This window comes from Moschus berezovskii, chromosome 11 (genome assembly GCF_049115385.1).
Source record: "Moschus berezovskii isolate FMDL1 chromosome 11, NW_MosBer_1.0, whole genome shotgun sequence".
In the NCBI taxonomy this organism is placed as follows: domain Eukaryota; kingdom Metazoa; phylum Chordata; class Mammalia; order Artiodactyla; family Moschidae; genus Moschus; species Moschus berezovskii.
The window spans coordinates 20,822,062-20,842,562 of NC_142470.1; the positions used below are offsets into that span (position 1 = coordinate 20,822,062).

At 48.0% G+C, this 20,501-nt stretch overlaps 1 protein-coding gene across 4 annotated transcripts in view; it reads left to right on the top strand.

Moving 5' to 3' along the window:
• Positions 1–20,501, top strand: part of LPIN1 (lipin 1) — a 127,244-nt gene that overhangs the window by 62,165 nt on the left and 44,578 nt on the right. For all 4 annotated transcript variants that reach the window (XM_088841197.1, XM_055399102.2, XM_055399103.2 and 1 more), the window contains 3 exons: positions 14,614–14,814; positions 15,727–15,822; positions 18,729–19,036. In XM_088841197.1, coding sequence (XP_088697323.1) covers positions 14,614–14,814; positions 15,727–15,822; positions 18,729–19,036 — 605 coding nt within the window. The remainder of the gene's footprint in view (positions 1–14,613; positions 14,815–15,726; positions 15,823–18,728; positions 19,037–20,501) is intronic.

Below are 20,501 nucleotides of genomic sequence, written 5' to 3' on the forward strand. Positions count from 1 at the left end.
CCACCCCTGTGCTGTCATTGAGGCTGGGTCAGGGGCAGGAGTAGGGAGGAAGCCCCAGCACCTGGACTTCCAGTCTGGCATTGTTTCTCCTGCATCATTCTGCACCAAAGTCATACTTCCTTTTCTGTCATCTATATGTAATTTATCACCCTTGCCAGCTGATAACTATCAGTGCACAGGGGCTCTGAGAAGAAGACTTCCTCTTTGCTGTTAATAGAAATAGCAAGAGGAAGGTGTGCTATTTATAAACCAATTTCATTTTCACATAAGTCATATTAGTCATCATGTCCTTTTGGAATTTCTTAGGAATTGTCTTTTTTTTTTTTTCACGCTTTGTATGAAAGCCATCATTTATCCCATAACCTCTCAGGTGGATGTGGTCCTGGCCAGTCCCGAAGCAGCACCTGTCTGTTTTGTTGCTCAAAGCTGGGCAGACCTTGGATTTGGACCCCAGACGTGGGGGCTCAGTTGAATATGCTCAGAGGAGATCAGCCAGGGGTGGTGGGTGGAGGCCCCCCACCGTCCCTCTGAGGCCCTGCTCCGGTGTTAGGGCGCAAGGGGTCATCCTCAGAGGAAGGAGACATCCCAGGACTTCAGGAAGCCACAGAGAGAACTCCCAGGAGGCAGATTCTGTCGTATCCTTGAGGATGAACAGTCTGAGCGAAAAGCCAGGTGGCTTACATCCTCCCAGTGACTGAGGCTCATTCTCCCAGAGCAAATTTCTTCACCATTCAGAAAGGTTATAAAGGACATCCATGTTCAGTTAGTTGTTCAATTACCGAGCCAGTTAAGATATAAGACTTTCAGTGTCTCAGGACAGGAACTAAGTCTTGGCCGGTGCCAAGCCCGGTGCTGGGCACTGGTGAGAGTTTGTGTGACTGGGTGAGAGGGGAGTGGGTGTGGGCAGGAAGGTATCGGCCAGTTGCTCACCAACCCTCAGTAACGACTTGAGGTGTAGATCTGGATAAAGAGGAGGAGAAGATTTTATCCATGGATATTCAATTTAGATTTTTTTTCTTATACTAGTAAATTATTTGCCCTTTTTCTTTGTTAGCTCAAAAGTGATGAGACCCTGTCCAGATCTGCAAGGGGCATGGCCCTGATTGTCAGCCGGTGGCAGGGCTCTGCCCAGCCTGTGTACCTGCCCCCCAGGCGTCTTCCGATTGCCCGCGTGTGCCACCTGGAGAGTTGGGAGGACGAGACTCGTCTGCTGCTGCTGCTTGACCTACCAGCAAGCACAGACTGACCTCTGGCGTAAGCAGACCAGTTTCCAAACCAGGAAATCAAGCTCTTAAAATGTACCATCGTGGCTGAGTTTGACCTCCCCATTGGAGAAGTGAACAGTTTTCACACTGCTGTGCGTTACACCTCCTGTGTATATAATTTAAGGTCTGCCCACTGCCCTATATGTAGGTTGGACCGTCAAGTCTTGGGGAGCTTGACAGCAATGTCCCAGTGCTGGATAGAGGTTCAATGTGAGTTTGGATGGTGCGTCCACCTCACCCAGCCCAAGTTACATAAACTAACAGTTTCCTTCTCTGCAAAATGGGAAAATCATATCCCTTGCATCGTTCTGATAACTAAGCAAATGATTTAAACTCTTTGTTACTATCACCATCTGGACAGTGAGCCAGCCGTAGTGGTGTGTGAAACGGGCAGCGGGTTTGAAGGTTTGTGTCACACTGGCTTGCCGCCGTGCTGTCGTTGCCTCATGCCGACCGTGAACTCGGTGGATGTGGAGAAATCTCTCAGATGCACTTCTGTAACCAGAGTAGCTGGCAGGCGGGAACCTTGGCCCCCAGTGTAGCAGTAGCTGGTTGGGTGTCTGGGGCTGCAGTGCTGCTGTTGGTAACAGGAACGCAAAGCCAGGGGATGTTGGATCGGTTTTCCAATCAGGACCTGCCCTGCGTGTGCCTTAAGCCCAGATTCCAGACCTGCTGTCGGGGGAGAGGTGACAGAGTGCACGTTTGTCTCTGCACACACGGGCGGGGGATCGAGGCAGGCTGGCTCCTGGAAGTGATGACTCATTCTGGGGACAAGTGCGCCAAAGATGTCTCCAGTCACAGACCGATGAAAGGAGGGCGTTTGACCTTTTAGGCCTTGAGGACTGTGGGGGCAGGTTTTGGATTTACCTTCTAAGCAGCCCTGAGGGTAGGGGTAGGTGAGGGGGGTTGTGGATGCCTGTGAAAATAGCACACCCAGAGCCCACAACCGAGTCTGACTTACCTAGCCACTTGCTCAAGAAAGAAATGACAGTAACCACTCACTTTTCGGCCTGTGCTTTGCAAGGGCAAAGACCTTTTCAAAGTTATCTTGTTCAGCGCTCTTGATGACAGCTGGTGAGTCTCATCAGAGAGGCTGGGGGAGACCTGGCCCCCAGCACAGAGCTCCTGAATGCTGGAGGAAGAAGTCACATCTGGGCCCCCTGACCCCTGTACACTAAAAAAAAAAATACATGCACAACCTAAAACCTGAGAGTTATGTTTTATTTGGTGACCTTACTGAGGGCTTCCCTGATAGCTCAGTTGGTGAAGAATCCCCCTGCAACGCAGGAGACCCCGATTTGATTCCTGGGTCGGGAAGATCCGCTGGAGAAAGGATTGGCTACCCACTCCAGTATTCTTGGGCTTCCCTTGTGGCTCAGCTGGTGAAGAATCTGCCTGTAATGTGGGAGACCTGGGATCCCTGGGTTGGGAAGTTCCCCTGAGAAGGGAAAAGCTACCCACTCTGCTATTCTGGCCTGGAGAATTCCATGGACTGCATAGTCCATGGGGTCGGAAAGAGTAACTTTCACTTTCACCTGAGGACTATAGCCTGGGTGTTCCAGAGAGGAGAGGGAGGAGCCAGGATATATAGAAAGTTTTTGCTGGGAAAAAAATGTAGTTCAATATGAAAGATCACTGCTAATCACACAAAAAATAGCCATGTCAAGTTAATGGTTTCAGTGCTCGTCTGTGTACAGGAAGGTGCAGGAGTCTGGCACCTTGAAGTGATTCCCTTGATGTGCATCTTAATTGCCCACAGGGGTATCCTGTTTTTCTCTATCCTGAGTTCTTCGCAGGGTGCCCCGCTGGGCGGCTGCAGTGGCCGATGGCTTGACTGGGGGCAACATTCATTGTTCACCCGAGCGGCAGGCAGTGTTATTTGTTTACTGAAATGGAAGGCAACATTTTTTTGTTGTTGTTCACACGCCTAATTTTGTGCAGTTTCTGGTTTTTTTTTTAGACTAATCCTTATCTTCTGTGGCCTGCTTGCTGGCAAGAAATGCGTAATGAGCCTGTTATCTAAACTGTGTTTGCAATGAATGTAGTGTGGGGCATTGTCTTCATTAGTTTTGTGTTCCTGGGAGAGGACAATTCCCATTTTCTTAATTTCTTCTAATTGTTGAATTCTAGCACCGTCCCCCCATACCCATACCTGCTAAGCTACTTTGAAGTGGTATGTGCCCCTTGATGTGTGCACATCTGGAATTTTTTGTGATGGGACAAAATAATTCCAAAACAAATCCCTCTCCCTTGTACGACCTCTCTCCTCACCCTCCAAACAACCCCTAAAAGAATAAAAAGCAACTCTAAACTCCTGGTTTCTTGCTGGAGACAAAAACTTGATTTCATGAAGCTGTTATGACCAAGTCATAGAATCATGAACTCAGAGCCCCATTCTTGAATTCCCTTTACAACCTCTTTGTCAGATCATGGTTTAGATTCTTTGCATGCCCCCATTGATGGTGAGCTCATTCTCCACCCTCCTGCCGCCCGAATGAGTCACTTCTCTTAGAAGCTTGGTCTCACAGATTGTGCTTTCCATCCTGGCTCTGGAATGGCCTGTCTGTAATTCCAACTTTCTTTACAATCTCTGGTCACTTGGGTAGTACTGGGATACCCTGTGAACATGTGGTGAATGTTGTTATCTGGCTTTTAGAACTAGACGATTGCCATCTGTTTTGCTAAAGCAAAACTGATTTTTCTGTAATGAGCCTCACCCATTTATTGGGCTTCCTTGGTAGCTTAGTGGGTGAAGAATCTGCCTGCCAACACAGGAGATGCGGGTTCGATCTCTGGGTCGGGAAGATTCCCTGGAGGAGGAAATGGCAGCCCACTCCAGTATTCTTCCTGAAAAATCCCATAGACAGAGGAGCCTGGTGGGCTATCGTCCAAAGGGTGGCAAAGAGTCAGACACGACTGAGCATGCATGTTGGCTGTGTCACCCATTTATACCAGTTCTGTCCAGTGGGATGGGGAGACAGTGCTGTGCTCAGCAGGACTGGGAAGACTAGGGGTTCCACCTGGGCCCCTGTCCTCACTGTGGCTTACCAGTTGAGCTACCCAGAATGTTACACAAACCCGGTGCCCCAGTTCCTCTTTGGAAATGGGGTAATGCTGTTAGTTCTCAGTATGCTTAGATCTTCATCAGATGAGTCCACATAGGCAAAGGAGTTCCGTATGTTGTGAAGTGCTGGAATCTTATGTGGCCTTTCGCCTGGGATTCGGAAAGAAGTGACATTAGCCATTAGTGATTTGCTAGGGGTTTGTTTACAGCATCTACCGGATGGGATGGGTGCTGATGGCTTTGGAGTGTTCCTTGCTCCCCAAAGCTTCCCTTGTGGCTCAGCTGGTAAAGAATCCACCTACAATGCGGGAGACATGGGTTTGATCCCTGGGTTGGGAAGATCCTCTGGAGAAGGGAAAGGCTACCCACTGCAGTATTCTGGCCTGGAGAATTCCGTGGACTGTATAGTCTATGGGGTCGCAAAGAGTCAGACACGACTGAGTGACTTTTACTTCACTTGCTTCCCAAAGACAGCAGGCACCCGTCACGGTTTTCCAAGTCCATTTAAGTCTTTCTCAACAAGCATCATTTTGTCTTCTCATCACCACTTATTACCCTTGGAGTTCCTGGTTGTGTCAGGTAAGAAGGTTGCACTTCCCGGCTACACTTGGCAGCTCCCTGCAGAGCCTCTGGGAAAAACTAGGTTCAGTCTCAGGGAGACTGGGCCGTCGGACAGAAAATTAACCTCTTACATGCTGCAGAACTTGTTTTCTCAGAGATTCACTCTGGACATCCTTTCCAAGATGGCCCTCAGGTCGGCCTTTGCTGGGGCGCGGGTGTAGGGAGGGGCTTAGTCTCAGCAGTTCTCTTCCGTTTGCTCTCGGATGTCTCCTCATTTCTCCTTGTGTGATGACCTGCCTCCTCATTCCTCAAGAAAGCCCACCCGTGTGGCCATGACTGCCCCGAGGTCGGCTGGGCCCCGGTAAGTGGGGCCCCCCATCTCTGACACAGCTCCACACCCTCCTACCTGCCACTGCTCCTGTCCTCTTCTGCCGCGATGGGTACCAGGAGGATACAGCCGTCCCCCGCACCCTGGTCCTTCACTCTGAGCTGTGCGTCTGTTTCAGTGTTCTAAGAGTAGGATGCAAGCAGCTTGGATGGGACCTCCTCTATTTCCACTAAACCAACGTAAAAGTGTCCCCAGGCAATGAAGCAGTTTGTTGGAAGACAATCACAGTATAGATTTAATTCAGTCAGGTCGTTTCAGAGGTACTTTGCTTACTGGACAAATAGAAGAGATGAAGCTCCCAGCAAATGCTGAAGAACGGAGTCAACAGTAGTCTGGGAAGTAATTCAAACGTGGTCATGTGTGGCCACAACATTTCCTGGGTCCCTGGGATGGGCCCGGTGCCATGTGAGGGGCTGGGTGCCCAGAGATGAGCAGGCCCCTCCCTGTCCTCAAGGAGGGCAGACAGCTTGGTGAATGGGATCTCTCCAGACTTTGCCCAGGATAGGAGGAGAGGGGATCAACTGAACAGGAGAGCCGGGAGGGAGGTTCAGTTCACAGAACAATGAGTTAATTTGGGTGTGGAGATGGACGAGGCAGACTGAAACGCAGGCGAGGACACAGAAGTGGCGATGGGACATGCAGCTTAAGGAGTGACAGTGGAACTCTCTGGGGCTTAAAGAGCTGAGGGTAGAAAAGTGTCAAGGTGAGGAAGGTTTTACAAAAATGGCGATTCTGAGGGTAGTGTCCACTGAGACAGCTTTGCACTCTCTTTGACCTTTGCTAAGGTGAGGCTTCCGAGCCCCAAGCCCTGACCCACTATCCTTCCTGGGGCAGAGTATCTCCAGATTGGATGTTGCCTGTCATAACATCGCATGTCTTTAGGCACACCCACAAGATGAAAATGGAGAAACTTACCTTGTAGATAATGTAACTTTGATAATAGTCTTGTTGAGAGAACTAGAAAGGGAATTAATTAAAATCACTTTTATCCATTTGCATAATAAATGAATGGACCTAATTCCTGAATTTTGAGTGAGGAGGTTGGCCTGAAATAATTCACAAGCCCATATTTAGTTTTAATAATTGATGCTTTTCAGGCTGAAGATGCTCTGTTGATTATTTATGTTGCAGATGGAACCCCAGGTGGGAATACATTTTTAGATTTTTGTGTTCCATGTGTGTTATCTATTGGGGTCTAACACAAGTACTGTAGTAGTTTATAACTTATGGAAGAGCATCCAGAAAGACAGTATTTCAGTGGCGTGGAATAATCTTAGGAAGTTAGTAGTGTTCCAGGAGGTCAAGCTGGAAGGTGTCACGTTGAGAAAAATATATTTACCTGTTTCTTAACCTCAGAGTTAAGCACAGCATAGAGAACCTGAGTTTGTCAGGAGGGGTATCTTTGTTTTTTTGAGGTCTGGGTCAGCTTTCCTTGAAAACCTTTTGCACGAGGGTTAAAGGAATTCTGTTTTGAGCCGTAAGTGAAGGCTTGTCGGGTGGAGCAGGTAGCTCCTACCAGATCCCGAGATTAAAATCAAGAGATCAGAAAGTGACTTGGAGTGGGGTGAGTGGATAGCAGGGGTCTCAGAGCTGTTCAGCTGGAAATTTCAGCCTTTCTTTTGTGTACAGGTTCTGCTTATCTCTGGCTGCTTCTTGAGGTTCCGAAGGCACTTTCTTCTTGAGGGCACACACCCACTCCGGGCCTTCTCCTATCCTGTCTCAGTGGACACCACAGCTGGAGGGGAGGTGAAAGGGGGTTGGCAGGGGACTCTGGCTGGCCTGGCTTCTTCACCAGCAAATTAGCTTCTTCCTTGAGGCTTTGATTTCCGATGGAGTCGACAGAAGTGAAACTTGGAAAGCGGTCCCTAGCCGGTTGGCTCCTATATTCGGTACCTACTCACCAGCTCAGTTGGTAAAGAATCTGCCTGCAAAGCAGGAGACTCCAGTTCGATTCCTGGGTTGGGAAGATCCTCTGGAGAAGGGATCGCCTACCCACTCCAGTATCCTTGGGCTTCCCTTGTGGCTCAGCTGGTAAAGAATCTGCCTGCAATGTGGGAGACCTGGGTTCGATCCTTGGATTGGGAAGATCCCCTGGAGAAGGGAACAGCTACCCACTCCAGTATTCTGGCCTGGAGAATTTCTTGCAATATATAGTCCAAGGGGTTGCAAAGAGTCAGACACGACTGAGTGACTTTTGCTTTCACTCACCACATGTGTTTTGGAGGAGATCCTGGAGGAGCAGAAGGGCAAGGGGAGCGTGGCTGCCTCCAGCCAGCCTGTGCTTCTCAGTCAGGCAGATGCTGGAGGTGACCTGGATCCACTTTCTCCGCTTGGTCTCCTGGACCCAGTCTGTCACTCAAAGAAACTTTTAATATTTTACACATATTTTTACAATCTTTATTGAATTTGTCATAATATTGCTCCTGTTTTATGTCTTGTTTTTTTTGGCATGTGGGGTCTTAGCTCCCTGACTAGGGATCGAACCCACACCCTCTGCATTGGAAGGTGAAGTCTTAACCACTGGACTGCCCGGGAAGTCCCTCCAAGAAACTTTCTATCCAAATAATGTTCATCTTTCTGAAATGAGTTCTGGTTGATGCAGTATTCTCCTGTATCTGTGTTGTAAATTAAAAAAAAAAAATTGGTAAAATACACGACATAAAATCCAGTCTTTAACTGTTTTTAAGTGAACAGCTCAATAGACTCAATATAAGTACACGTACGTGGCTGTGCATTCACACAGTGGACGGTCACTGTCCAGCTCCAGAGCTCATCTCACCTTGCACACCTGAAGCTCTGTCCCCATGAAACACGAACTTCCTCTGCCCTGCCCGAACCCCTGGTATTCGCCATTCTGCCTTTTGCTTCTGTGGGTTTATCTGCTCCGGGTACCTCATACGAGCAGGATCACATAGTATTTGTCCTTTTGTGACTGGTATATGTCACTTATCATAATGCCCTCAAGTTTCAACCAAGCTTTAGCATGTGTCAGAATTTCATTCCTTTTGAAGACTGAATAATGTTCCATTGTGTGTATCATACTGCATTTTGTTTATCCATTCATCCATCGATGGCCAGTTGGGTTGTTTTTGCCTTTTGACTGTTGGGAATAATGTTGCTATGAACACAGATATATCTGTTTGAGAGCTTGCTTTCCATTCTCTTGGCTGTGTACTCAGAAGTGGAATTGCTGGGTCATAGGGTAGGTCTGTTCATGGGGTTTTCAAGGCAAGAATACTGAAGTGGTTTGCCGTTCCCTTCTCCAGTGGACCACATGGAGAACTCTCCACCATGACCTTTCCGTCTTGGGTGGCCCTACATGAGGCGTGGCTCAAAGTTTCATTGAGTTGGGCAAGGCTGTGATCCAAGTGATCAGTTTGGTTAGTTTTCTGTGATTGTGGTTTCCATTTGTCTGCCCTCTGATGTTTAAGGATAAGAGGCTTATGGAAGCTTCCTGATGGGAGGGACTGGCTGTGGGGATGACAGAGGATGAGATGGTTGGGTGGTATCACCTACTTGATGGACATGAGTTTGAGCAAGTTCCGGGAATTGGTGATGGACAGGGAAGCCTGGCGTGCTGCAGTCGATGGGGTCGCAAAGAGTCGGACGTGACTGAGCAACTGAACTGAGGGTAGGTCTATTTTAAATTTTTCTGAGGAATCACCGTTCTGTGTTCTATAGCTGTACCATTTACCCTCCAGTAGTGTATGTAGGTTCCATATTCTTTACATCCTCACCAGTGCATGTTTTTTCCTGCGTTTTAGGCAGTAGTCATCCTAATGAGGCAGGAGATAGATGGGCCTCTGGCAAGGCATTTACAACTGGCCTCCTGTTTACATTTCTCTGGGGTGAGAAAAGATGGACTTCAGGCAAGACACTTAGAACTAGCCTCCTGTTTGTATTTTGGGAGACAGGAGCTAGATGGGCTCCAGGTTAGATATTTACAACCAGCCTCCTATTTGCACTTGGAGATAGAAATAACAGAAACAGTATAAAAAGCAAGGCTTTGTCTCCTGAGGACACCTTAAGATAACAGTCATGGCAGGACCAGAGAAGGGCTAAACTCTGTTTGAGTAGAAGATCAAGAAGTCATTTATTAAAGCAATTATCCTTCAATTAAAAAATAAATAAAAAAAATAAAGAAGCCATTTATTTCCCATCCTTGGGGCAAGGGAGACACTGCACATGCTCTGAAAGACTTCTTGGGGGTCAAAAGGAGGGGGCACCACCCCATAATATGTGATGCCAAGACCCCCCACCCCCATAGGCCTCTGGGTTGGAATTCTTCCTGAAAAAAGTAGTGCATGGATGTTGGAGAGGGTCCTATGGTAGGTCAGGCGAGGAAAAAGAAACCAGATAACTAACTGGCCAAAGGAAAGCAAAGACCCAGAAGAACCGCCCTATGTAAACAACTTAATTGCTGCTTTACTTACTCCTTCTCGTTATGGGGACACCCACACCCTTTCTCTCCCGGTGTGCGTCTCTGCCTTGCTTCTGTCTTAACTAAACCGTTTCTCTGTGAGCTTTCCCACTGGTGCTGTGTCTCTGATAATAAACTTTATACCTGTTTTTACAGTTTTCACCTTCTTGAGAAAGGCATTTATCAGTAGGGACAAGAGCCAGGGCAAGCTTTGTTCCAGCCACTGTCTCTTGCTGGTCTAGTGGCTGGGATTCCTGGTTTTCATCCAGACCACCCAGGTTCGATCCCTGGGCAGGGAACTAAAATTTCACTTCAAGCTACCGCTCACTGCTGCATCTCTGAAATCACAAATAAGTGTGAGGTGGTAGTGAGTGCTCTCCCTTTTAAAAAACTTTGAATGCTCGGTTCCAGCTGGCCTAGGGTATAGACACCGACAGTTCCTAGGAGTGTGTTGGCAGGTGGGGCCCGGCTCAGTCATTTGTTAAGGATTATAGAACAGATTTTCTGCTTCGGAATGGAGATATTTTCAGATTTGCAAATAAGTTATTCAATAGAGAGGGTAGCTAAAGATCTCAGAGCAACTTCTGATTATTTGTGGTAGAAAAAACACATCAGCCCACCCATGGCCCATGCACAGGGGAGGAAATCGAGGAATTGATGTCTGATTCTCTCTTGGTTGTGGGGAGCTCGCCTGAGTCATGTCCCACTTCTGGGCTTATTTCTTTAAAACGAGGGTGTTGGGACATGAGCTTAGGATCCTGCCAGCTTCAGAATTCTCAGTTTCTGCCCATTTACCTTGAATTTTCTCAGTGGTGGGTGGGGGAAGGATGCTTCGTTCTCGAGGACAAGAGCACAGATCAACATTTCATTTAAATTATGAAAGATGCCCTTCCAGTTGCTAAGGATTGAAGAGTGCAGCCTTTATCTTTGGATGATTGGAGCTGGACCTGGACCTCGCAGGTCACCCAGGCCAGTATGCTCATTTGACAGATGAGAGGCCAGGAACCAGAGCTGGTAATACCATCCAGTTACGAGCTTTCTCTTTCTCATGAATAAAAAATGCCAACCAGCAGGTCCTGAGGCCTTCTCAGGAGCCCTGCCAGTGGAGCGGTGACATTGGCCTGGGTTCAGGACTGCGGTGCTATGGAGCAGTCATTCAGGGGTCACTGCCATTCAGGGGTGGGCAAAGCCTATATGTGAGGGTGGTGAAGTTGGAGGAAGCCGTGGGGGATGGGAGAGGGGCTCAACATAACCGAAGCCAAGGTCAGATTCCACGTCGGTGATCTTGGGCATTTGCTGCATTGCACATTTGCTTGTCCTTCAGTTTTCCTACCTGAAAGGCCTTATACCTACAGGGTTATTATGAGAATTACGTGAATATGAGGCCATGTATATGACAGAAGGGGCTTCCCAGGTGGTGCTAATGGTAAAGAACCTGCCTGACAATGTAGGAGATGCGGGTTCGATCCCTGGGTTGGGATGATCCCCTGGAGGAGGGCATGGCAACCCACTCCGGAGAATTCTTGCCTGGAGAATCCCGTGGACAGAGAGCCTGGCAGACTCCAGCCCATAGGGTTGAACACAACTGAAGTTCCTTAGCATGCACGCACACATATGACAGAAATTGTAAAAAAATGTTATTATACTGCAGGTACTGCTGTCTCATGAGCCCAGTATGTTAAAACCTAGGTTGACCATTGTGGTGATGCTTTCCTTTTATAAAATGACTCTCTAGAGAAAGTGTCAGGGTTATAAATAGTCCTTTTCTGTATGGCTCAGGAAATGTCTTGCCTCCCCTTGTGCATGGAGTTGGTTAACCTGCACCACTAAGCCAAATTAGAACGTGTGTGATTTTATGTATTTAGGTACCTGGGCCTTAGTTAGTGGTGGAGGCCGTGCAGCTGGGAGGCAGGTCTGTGCATCTCTGAGTGTGTTTTCTGAAGGCCGGCTTACTTCTGCATCTGAGGGAGGAAGTGTATTAATCCAGAGAACGTCATTTAACGTTGTACCATGAGCCGGAGGACTTTCTCATGCTCTTTTCTTTGAGGGTTTTGCTCACTGCTTCAGGCCTCTGGCTTGTTCTGTTAGAATCAAATCAGCAGTTCTTGTTTGCATGCAGGGCAGTTGACTGATCACTTCAGTGCTTCAGTTTCCTTTCTTGGGAGCAGGGAAAGTCATAATCACTTCTGCTTATGTTGTAGGGGTTGAGATGAGAGGCTCATAAAAGGTAGTTTCTTTTTTTTTTTTTGGTAATAATTTGAAAGGACCAGGCTTGGTCCTTGGCCTCAAGGAGAATCTGGCTTCAGTGAGTGACATGAAAACCACATGGAAAAATGGACACACATCAGAGCAAGAAAGTTCACAATTACAAGCCGTGTAAATGGAGGTTTGTCAGGGCCAGGTGGGCACACACGCACCGTGGCAGCTGCTGGAGTCATCGTAGGGACCCTGGGTGGTAGTCAGTGTGGTCAGTCCCGTGAGCTCCTGGTTAGATCTGCTGAGGAATCTAACCTGTCTGAGGGCAGGGAAACTGGCCGAGAGCTGGGGACCCGTCGGTCAGAAGTCACGTTGTGTGACCCCTCGGTGCTCAGATGATGTTTGAAACCATGTGGCCTCACAAGTCCACCGAAGTGTACAGAGTGGAGGGGACAGAAGTATGTGGACTCGGTGCTGAGGTGGAGGCGCGGCTGGAGCCGGAGAAGGCAGGACCCAGCAGAGACAGGACTGTGAGCCAATCCCCAGGGGAGGCCGGGCCCCTCTGAGCATCCGAGTCCCATCAGGGCAGGAGACTGGCATCTGGAGGGCGGGCGAGGCCGTCTGGGCAGCTGGGCAGGTGCGGGCCACACTGGGGTGGCTGGTGGAGCCCCAGCTATGAGGAGAGGACCAGGGCCCAGCGCTGCGGGGGCTCCCGTTGCTCCGGCCCCCAACGTTTGCCTCGTTTCTCCCGTCACTGCTGCCCTTCAGGCTGGCATCTTTTCTTGTCTGTGTGATCACCAGCAGCTGCAGATTGGCCTGCCTGCCTTCAGGGTCTTTTCCTGCCAGCCTTCTCTACCTTTTTGTAACCTCAATGCTCTTTCTAAGTCTTGGATCGAGTCATCATTTTGTGTTCCCAAGTCCCCTGTGGCTTCCCGTTGCTACCACGCGCTGGCCCGTCTCCTGGCAGGTGTCAGCTCTGGTCCCCCTCTGTGCGTTCCCTCTGCAGGCGCACATCTCCACGTGCAGTGTCCCGTCCGCCTCCCTCTGCCAGTGAGCATCCCCGCCCTCCTCCCCGCCTGCCAACTGCCAGCTCCTCCGCAATGGCTCTCCTCCTCCCCTGGACAGAATTCCCTCAGTTCAGTTCAGTTCAGTTGAGTCACTTAGTCGTGTCCGACTCTTTGCCACCCCATGGACTGCAGCACACCAGGCCTCTGTGTCCATCGCCAACTCCTGGAGTTTATTCAAACTCATGTCCATTGAGTCAGTGATGCCATCCAATCATCTCATCCTGTCATCCCCTTCTCCTCCCACCTTCAATCTTTCCCAGCATCAGGGTCTTGTCAAAGGAGCCAGCTCTTTGCATCAGGTGACCAAATATTGGAGTTTCAGCTTCAGCACCAGTCCTTCCAATGACTATTCAGGACTGATCTCCTTTAGGATGGACTGGTTGGATCTCCTTGCAGTCCAAGCGACTCTCAACGGTCTTCTCCAACACCACAGTTCAAAAGCATCAATTCTTCGGTGCTCGACTTTCTTTATAGTCCAACTCTCATATCCATATGTGCCTACTGGAAAAGCCATCTAGCTTTGACTAGATGGACCTTTGTTAGCAAAGTGAATTCCCTCAGTGTCTCCTTAAAAGAGACAGCCTCATGGACGTGCATTCTCCTCGAGCCCAAGTCCCTCTGGAGGGAGGGGGCCTGCGTCTTTTGAATCTGTTTTCCCAGCACCAGGCCCCTTGCAGAGTAGCGGCTCTGTTGCTCAGGGGACTCCAGTGGGTCAGCTGTGCAGACAGCCTGAAGCCTGGCACAGATATCCCTCAGAATGTGAGAGCATGGGGCAGGCAGGCAAAGCCTAGGGTGGAAATCGTTCAAAATAAAAGTCACTTTTTTTTCCTTCTCAAGGAAAAATAGTCATTTGTCTCTAGTAATATTATTAAATACCTACTCTTTTTGGGCTTCCATGGTGGCTCAGCTGGTAAAGAATCCACCTGTGAAGCAGGAGACTTGGGTTCGATCCCAGGGTTGGGAAGATCCTGCGGAGAAGGGAAAGGCTTCCCACTCCAGTATTCTGGCCTGGAGAATCCCATGAACTGTATAGTCCATGGGGTCACAAAGAGTCGGACACGACTGAGTGACTTTCACGTCGCATCACTTCACTCTTTTTGGCGTGGTGGGGAATATGAAAGATTTCATATACAGTCTCTCTTCTCAGGAGTCTTGAGATTTGGTTTGTAAAACCTGCACATGAGTTAGAGCAAGAACCGTAAGGACAGTTCAACAGGTACTGTGGCCTCGGAGAGGAGTGGCCCAGGGGCAACCGAGACCAGGCCTTGCCGGGTGGCCGGGGCTTGGGGTGGGGGTAGCTGAGTGGGGCGTGCGAGTCCCATCCCGGTAGAGCAAAATGCCCTGAGCAGGGTGTGAAGTCGGGCGTGTGGTGCACACACATTCATCCTGACTGGCTCTATTGAAAGTTTTAGTCACTCAGTTGTGTCTGACTCTCCGTGACCCCATGGACAGTAGCTCACCAGGCTTCCCTATCCATGGGATTCTCCAGGCAAGGATACTGGAGTGGGTTGTCATTTCCTTCCCCAGGGGATCTTCCTGACCCAGGGATGGAACCCGGGTCTCCTGCATTGCAGGCAGATCCTTTACCATCCGAGCCACCTCTGGAGCTGAATTAATTGCGTGTGTGTCTCGCTTGTGTCTCTGTCGCCCAGGCTCAGACCATGAACTACGTCGGGCAGCTGGCGGGCCAGGTGTTCGTCACTGTGAAGGAGCTCTACAAGGGGCTGAACCCCGCCACCCTGTCGGGATGCATCGACATCATCGTGGTCCGCCAGCCCAACGGGAGCCTGCAGTGTTCCCCCTTCCACGTGCGCTTCGGGAAAATGGGGGTCCTGCGCTCCCGGGAGAAGGTGGTGAGTGGCCTGGGGGGCAGGGGCCCTCCTTGGAGAGACCCTTCACATTTCTACAGCGTTATGTATCTGGAGCTCCTCGAGGAACCTGAGGGTTAGCTCTCCTTCGGGAAGGCTGGTCCCTAAATTGACAATTAACAACTGTTCTCGTTAACTGTGACTATGTCAATTTCTCCAAGATTTATAGTGGCACAGAGAATGAGATGGCTGGATGGCATCACCGACTCGATGGACATGAGTTTGAGTGAACTCCGGGAGTTGGTGATGGATAGGGAGGCCTGGCGTGCTGTGATTCATGGGGTCGCAAAGAGTCAGACACTACTGAGCGACTGAACTGAACTGAACTGAAAGCAACTATTTATTAAGCTCTTGTGGGGGAGGCCCTGGCATGCATGCCAAGTGCAAGAGGCTGGCTGGTTTCTGCTCTTTGCTGCCTGGGGCCTCTGAGCTGAGGCTGTTGTCCGAACACCTCTGTCATCTCTATGTGGCCTGAACTTCCTTACACCATGGTGGCTGGCTGCAAGGGCGAACCTCTTGCAAGGGAGGGAGCCAGGCGAACTAGCTTCAGTAGTCACTGCTGTTGTGCTCAACTCACTCGGCAATCACAAGCCTGCAGGGATCCAGGGGTTGGTGGTGGGGGTAGTAGACTGTTCCTTTTTTTTGGCTATGTTGTGACATATGGGATCTTAGTTCCCTGACCAGGGATTAACCCATGCCTGCTGCATTGGAAGCATGGAGTCTTATCCATCGGAGCACCAGAGAGGTCCCCTAGACTCTGTTTCTCAATGGACCAGATTGACCTATTGAGATTAGGGACTGTAAGATATTTGGGGATGGATGTAACTGAAGTGCGTGTAGAGACCCGGGCATTCCCTGTGACGTTTTCTGTTGTGGTGAAGTATGGTTTTCCTTCAGGTTGACATAGAAATCAATGGGGAATCTGTGGATTTGCACATGAAACTGGGAGATAATGGAGAAGCATTTTTTGTTCAAGAGACTGATAACGATCAGGTAAGGACAGCTGGGTGATGCTTGCACGCATGCTTACTTAGTCGTGTCTGATGCTTTGTGACCCCATGGACCGTAGCCCGCCAGGCTCCTCTGTCCGTGGGATTTCTCCAGCAAGAATACTGGAGTGGGTTGCTGTTTCCTCCTCCAGAGGATCTTCCGACCCAGAGATTGAACCTGAGTCTCCTGCCTTGGCAGGGGGATTCTTTACTGCTGAGCCACCTGGGAAGCTGGGTGGTGATGCTTACTTCCTAGTTTTGAGCTTTGTGGGACACTTCTCAGGGAGATGCAGGAGAAGTGCAGGTGCCTGCTGTGTGGCTGGGGTGGAGGAGGAAAGTGGCTTTTCCCTGTATCAGGGGATTGAGCTGCAGGGTGGGTGCGTGCTGTGTCCACATGAGACACGTTGGTCCCTGCCTCCTCCATTTGCTCCCTGTTTCCAGGGAGACAGAGGAGCTGAAGAATGCTGGCCTGAAGCCATCATCCAAAGCGTATAAATTAAACCTGTGTGTCAAGTCTCGAATGGCTGAGTGCTTTTAGTTTTGCTTAGTGAGTGACCAGATCACATTAAGTTTTTATTATTAAAACTGTTTAACAGCTTTATTAAGATTATAGTTTTTATACCATGTGATTTATCCATCTCAAGTGTACAGTTCTGTGGATTTTAGTATTTTCACAGATACCCACAGTGATCACACAGTCAATTTTAGAGCTCCATCACCTCAGAGACAGGCTATCTCCTCCCCTCTTCCTAAACCCCAGACTCACCACCACCCCGAGCCCTCAGCAACCACTAATCTACTTTCTGTCTCTGTAGACCTCCCTGATCTGAGCTTTCATCCGAATAGAATCTCACGGTTTGTGATCGTTTGCTCCTGGCTTCTTTCATGTACCATAATTTCAAGAGTCACCTGTATTGTGGCAGTGTCCGTACTCCATTCCTTTATTTGGCTGAATAGTATTCCACTGTATCTATAGACCATGTTTAGTCTATCTTTTCATGTGTTGGTGGACACTTGGGTTTGTTTCTGCCTTTTGGCTGCTGTGAATAATGCTGTGTACAGGTTTTCACATAGGCATATGTTTTCACTTTGGGGAGTTTGTACCTGGGAGTGGAATTGCTGAGTCGTTTATTTTTGTTGTGTAGTCGCCAAGTCGTGTCCAACTCTTTGCGACCCCATGGACTGCAGCGCGCCAGGCTTCCCTGTCCCTCACCATCTCCTGGATTTTGCCCAAGTTCACATCGATTGAATCGATGATGCCATCCGGCCATCTGGTCCTCTTTTGCCCTCTTCTCCTCCAGCCTTCGATCTTTCCCAGCATCAGGGTCTTTTCCAATGAGTCAGCTGTTTGCTTCAGGTGGCCAAAGTATTGGCGCTTCAGCTTCAGCATCAGCCCTTCCAAAGAGTATTTAGGATTGATTTCCTTTAAAATTGACTGGTTAGATCTCTTTATTGTCCAGGGGACTCTCAAGAGTCTTCTCCAGCAACACTGCGTTTCACACTGAGGAGCTGCCAGGCTGCTGTCCAAAGCCGCTTCGCCGTTTTCTGGCCCCAGCAGCAGTGCACGAGGGTTCTGATCTGTCTGTAGCCTCATCTTCACCTTCTCTCTGGCCTTGTGATTCTAGCCATCCTAGTGGACGTCAAGTGGTGTCTCACTGTGGTGTGGATTTGCATTTCCCTATTGCCATGATGTTGAGCCCTTCTTCACATGCTTATTGACCTTGTGTATGTATTCTTTGGAGAAGTGTCTGTTCAGATCCTTTGATCAGTTTTTTATTGGGTTATTTGTCTTATCATTTGAGCTGTTAGAGTTCAGTATATAGTGCAGAAATAAGTCCCTTTTATGATTTGTTAAGGGACTTATATGATTTATAAGATAGATGATTTGTAAAGATTTTCTTGCATGGTGTGAGCTGTCTTTTCACTTTCTTGATGTTGTCTTTGAAACACAAAACTTTTCAATTTTGATGAAGTCCATTTTATCTGCTTTTTCCTTGTGGCTCATGATTTTGTTTTCATATCTAAGAATCCTTTGCCAAATTCCAAGTCGTGAAGATTTACCGCCTGTTTTCTTCTAAGATAAACCATTTCTTTTTACTCTTTCATTCACTAAGAAAGTCGCTTTGAAGGGATCTGATGTAGTGATTCCTCAATAAAATCCGCTTGAACTGGTTCCTTTATGGGAAGATAGCCTGGCTATCAAGGAATGGCTCTGAGTAGCTTCAGGCTTTAAAATGAATATCCACAGTTTCAATCTCAGGACAAAACCGTCCCAGGCTTTGCTTTCTTTCGGTCTCTCCGGAGGTGTGACCTATTTCCCATCCCTCCCAGCCTCAGCCTCACCTTCTGGGTGTGGATTTGATACGTGTAGTACATGATTTGATGTTCTCTAAGCCTCTTAATTTTATTTGGTTTTTGGCTGCACCAGAAAAACTTTCTTTAAAAATTATTATCATCATCTTAATTCAGTGTGTATTAAAAATTCACGCACACATTCTCTTTTCCACACACACACATTCTCTTTTACACACACACACACACACTCACACATTGGAGTGCAAAATTGAGTTCAGTTCCCAGGGTAATATAATAACTCCAAGCTGATTTCTTTCCTCTTTTCCCTGGAAATTTCAGACCATGTTGAATTTTGGTAGTCTGAAATGACTGAAAATTTCTTCACTTTCTTATAATTATGAAAACACAGGATTCAGTACAAAATAGCATTTAATGACATGTTGACTTTATGACCAAATATCAAATCTTGCATTTGTCCTGCGCTCCTCATTGTACCCCTCCACCTGTGCTTGGACCCCTGAATTAATGCTGGCGGGTTGTCAGCACTGTCCCAACCCTTAACCACCTGCCCCCAGCTAACCTGGTTCTTTCTCGGACATGTTTGCTGCCCTTCAGGAGGTGATCCCCATGCACCTGGCCACCTCCCCGATCCTGTCGGAAGGAGCCTCAAGGATGGAGTCCCAGCTGAAGAGGAACTCCGCAGATCGGATAAGAGGCCTGGACGCCAACACGTCAGCCCAGGTCTCCCCTCCCAATGAGACCCCATCGAGTGGCTCTTTAGTGAAGAAGCGCAGGAAGAGGAGGAGGAAGTCACAGCTGGACAGCCTGAAAAGGGACGAGAACATGAATACGTCCGAGGATGAAGACATGTTCCCCATAGAGATGAGCTCGGACGAGGAGGCTGAGCCGCTAGACAGCAGTAGGTAAGTGTGGGTGACGGAAGGGGTGCACTAGGTGAATTCAGTGTTTCGGATGGTCCTGTTTTTTTAATTGATGTACACTTGATTCACAGTGTTATGTTAATTGCAGATGTACAGCAGAATGATTCATTTAGATGTGTATATATTCTTTTTCAGATTCTTTTCCATTATAAGTTATGATAAAATATTGAGTAGAGTTCCCTGTGCGATATAGTAGGTCCTTGTGAGTTACCTATGTTGCACATAGCGTGTAAATGTTAATTCCAACTCTTCTCCCCTGCTTTCCCCTCATAAGTTTGTTTTCTATGTCTGTGCTTCTATTTCTGTTTTACATATAAGTTCATTTGTATCTTTTTCTTTTTTAGAGATTCCACATGTTAAGTGATATCATATGGTATTTGTTCTCAGTTTGGCTTAGTATGATAATCTCTAGGTCCATCCGTCTTGCTGCAAATGGCATTATTTTATTATTTTTTAAGTCTGAGTAACATCCCACTGTATATAGGTTCCACATCTTTATCCATTCAGCTGTCGATGGACCTTTAGATTGCTTCCATGTCTTAGCTGTTGTAAATAGTGCTGCTGTGAACATTGGGGTGCAGGTATCATTTTGAATTATGGTTTTCTCCTCTTGTATTTGCCCAAGAGTGGGATTATAGTAGAAAGATTTTTTGTAAGCGTTCCCCTCCCCGCCGGAATTTCTTATTTTTCTGTTAATGCATTTAAGACTGAATTTTGGAATCCTGCAGGCCTGATTCTAGAGTCACATGAGGATGGGATGGACGTTGTAACCGAGACAGGATTGATAATAGCCTTGGTGACAACTCCAGCCTTCCAGATCAGAGCCAAGAAACGGGAGCTCAGGAAGTGAACACTTCATGCACACAACTGTTGTTTCAGAACCTCCTTATTCTCACTTGAGCACCAACTATGAGCCTGGCAGTTGGACCGATTGATAGCCAGGGGCTGACCTGTGATAGACTTAGGGCCACAAGTGAATCTAGAACGTGATCAGTTTATCCATAAGCAAACTTTTCCTTTTCAGTTTTCATGAGGCCCAAAGCTGAGTTGGACACGTGTTTTATTTTTCTTTGCTTTTAATAGTGTGGTGAAATTCTATTTCTGTGAATTACTATTTTGGTGAACACTGCCAGTTTTAAAAGTCAGACTCATTCAGATTTTTATGCAATTCAGTGTAATTTGTGATCACTGTTTTTGTGTCTTGTTAACACAGAAGAAGGGTGAAGGATGGATAACCAAATCACTTTAGCATACATGTGCACCTGACCCAACATTGTAAATTAACTGTACTTCAGTTAAAAAACAAAAGGAGGAAGAAGAAACGCAGGATTCACCTGCTTTGTTATTTAGAATTTTTGTTTTTCTAGCTAAAACGTAAAGGCCTGTGGGCAATGTTGCTTTCCCTGACCGTGGCCTCTGCTTTGCTGTGGGCTCAGAAGCGGGTGGT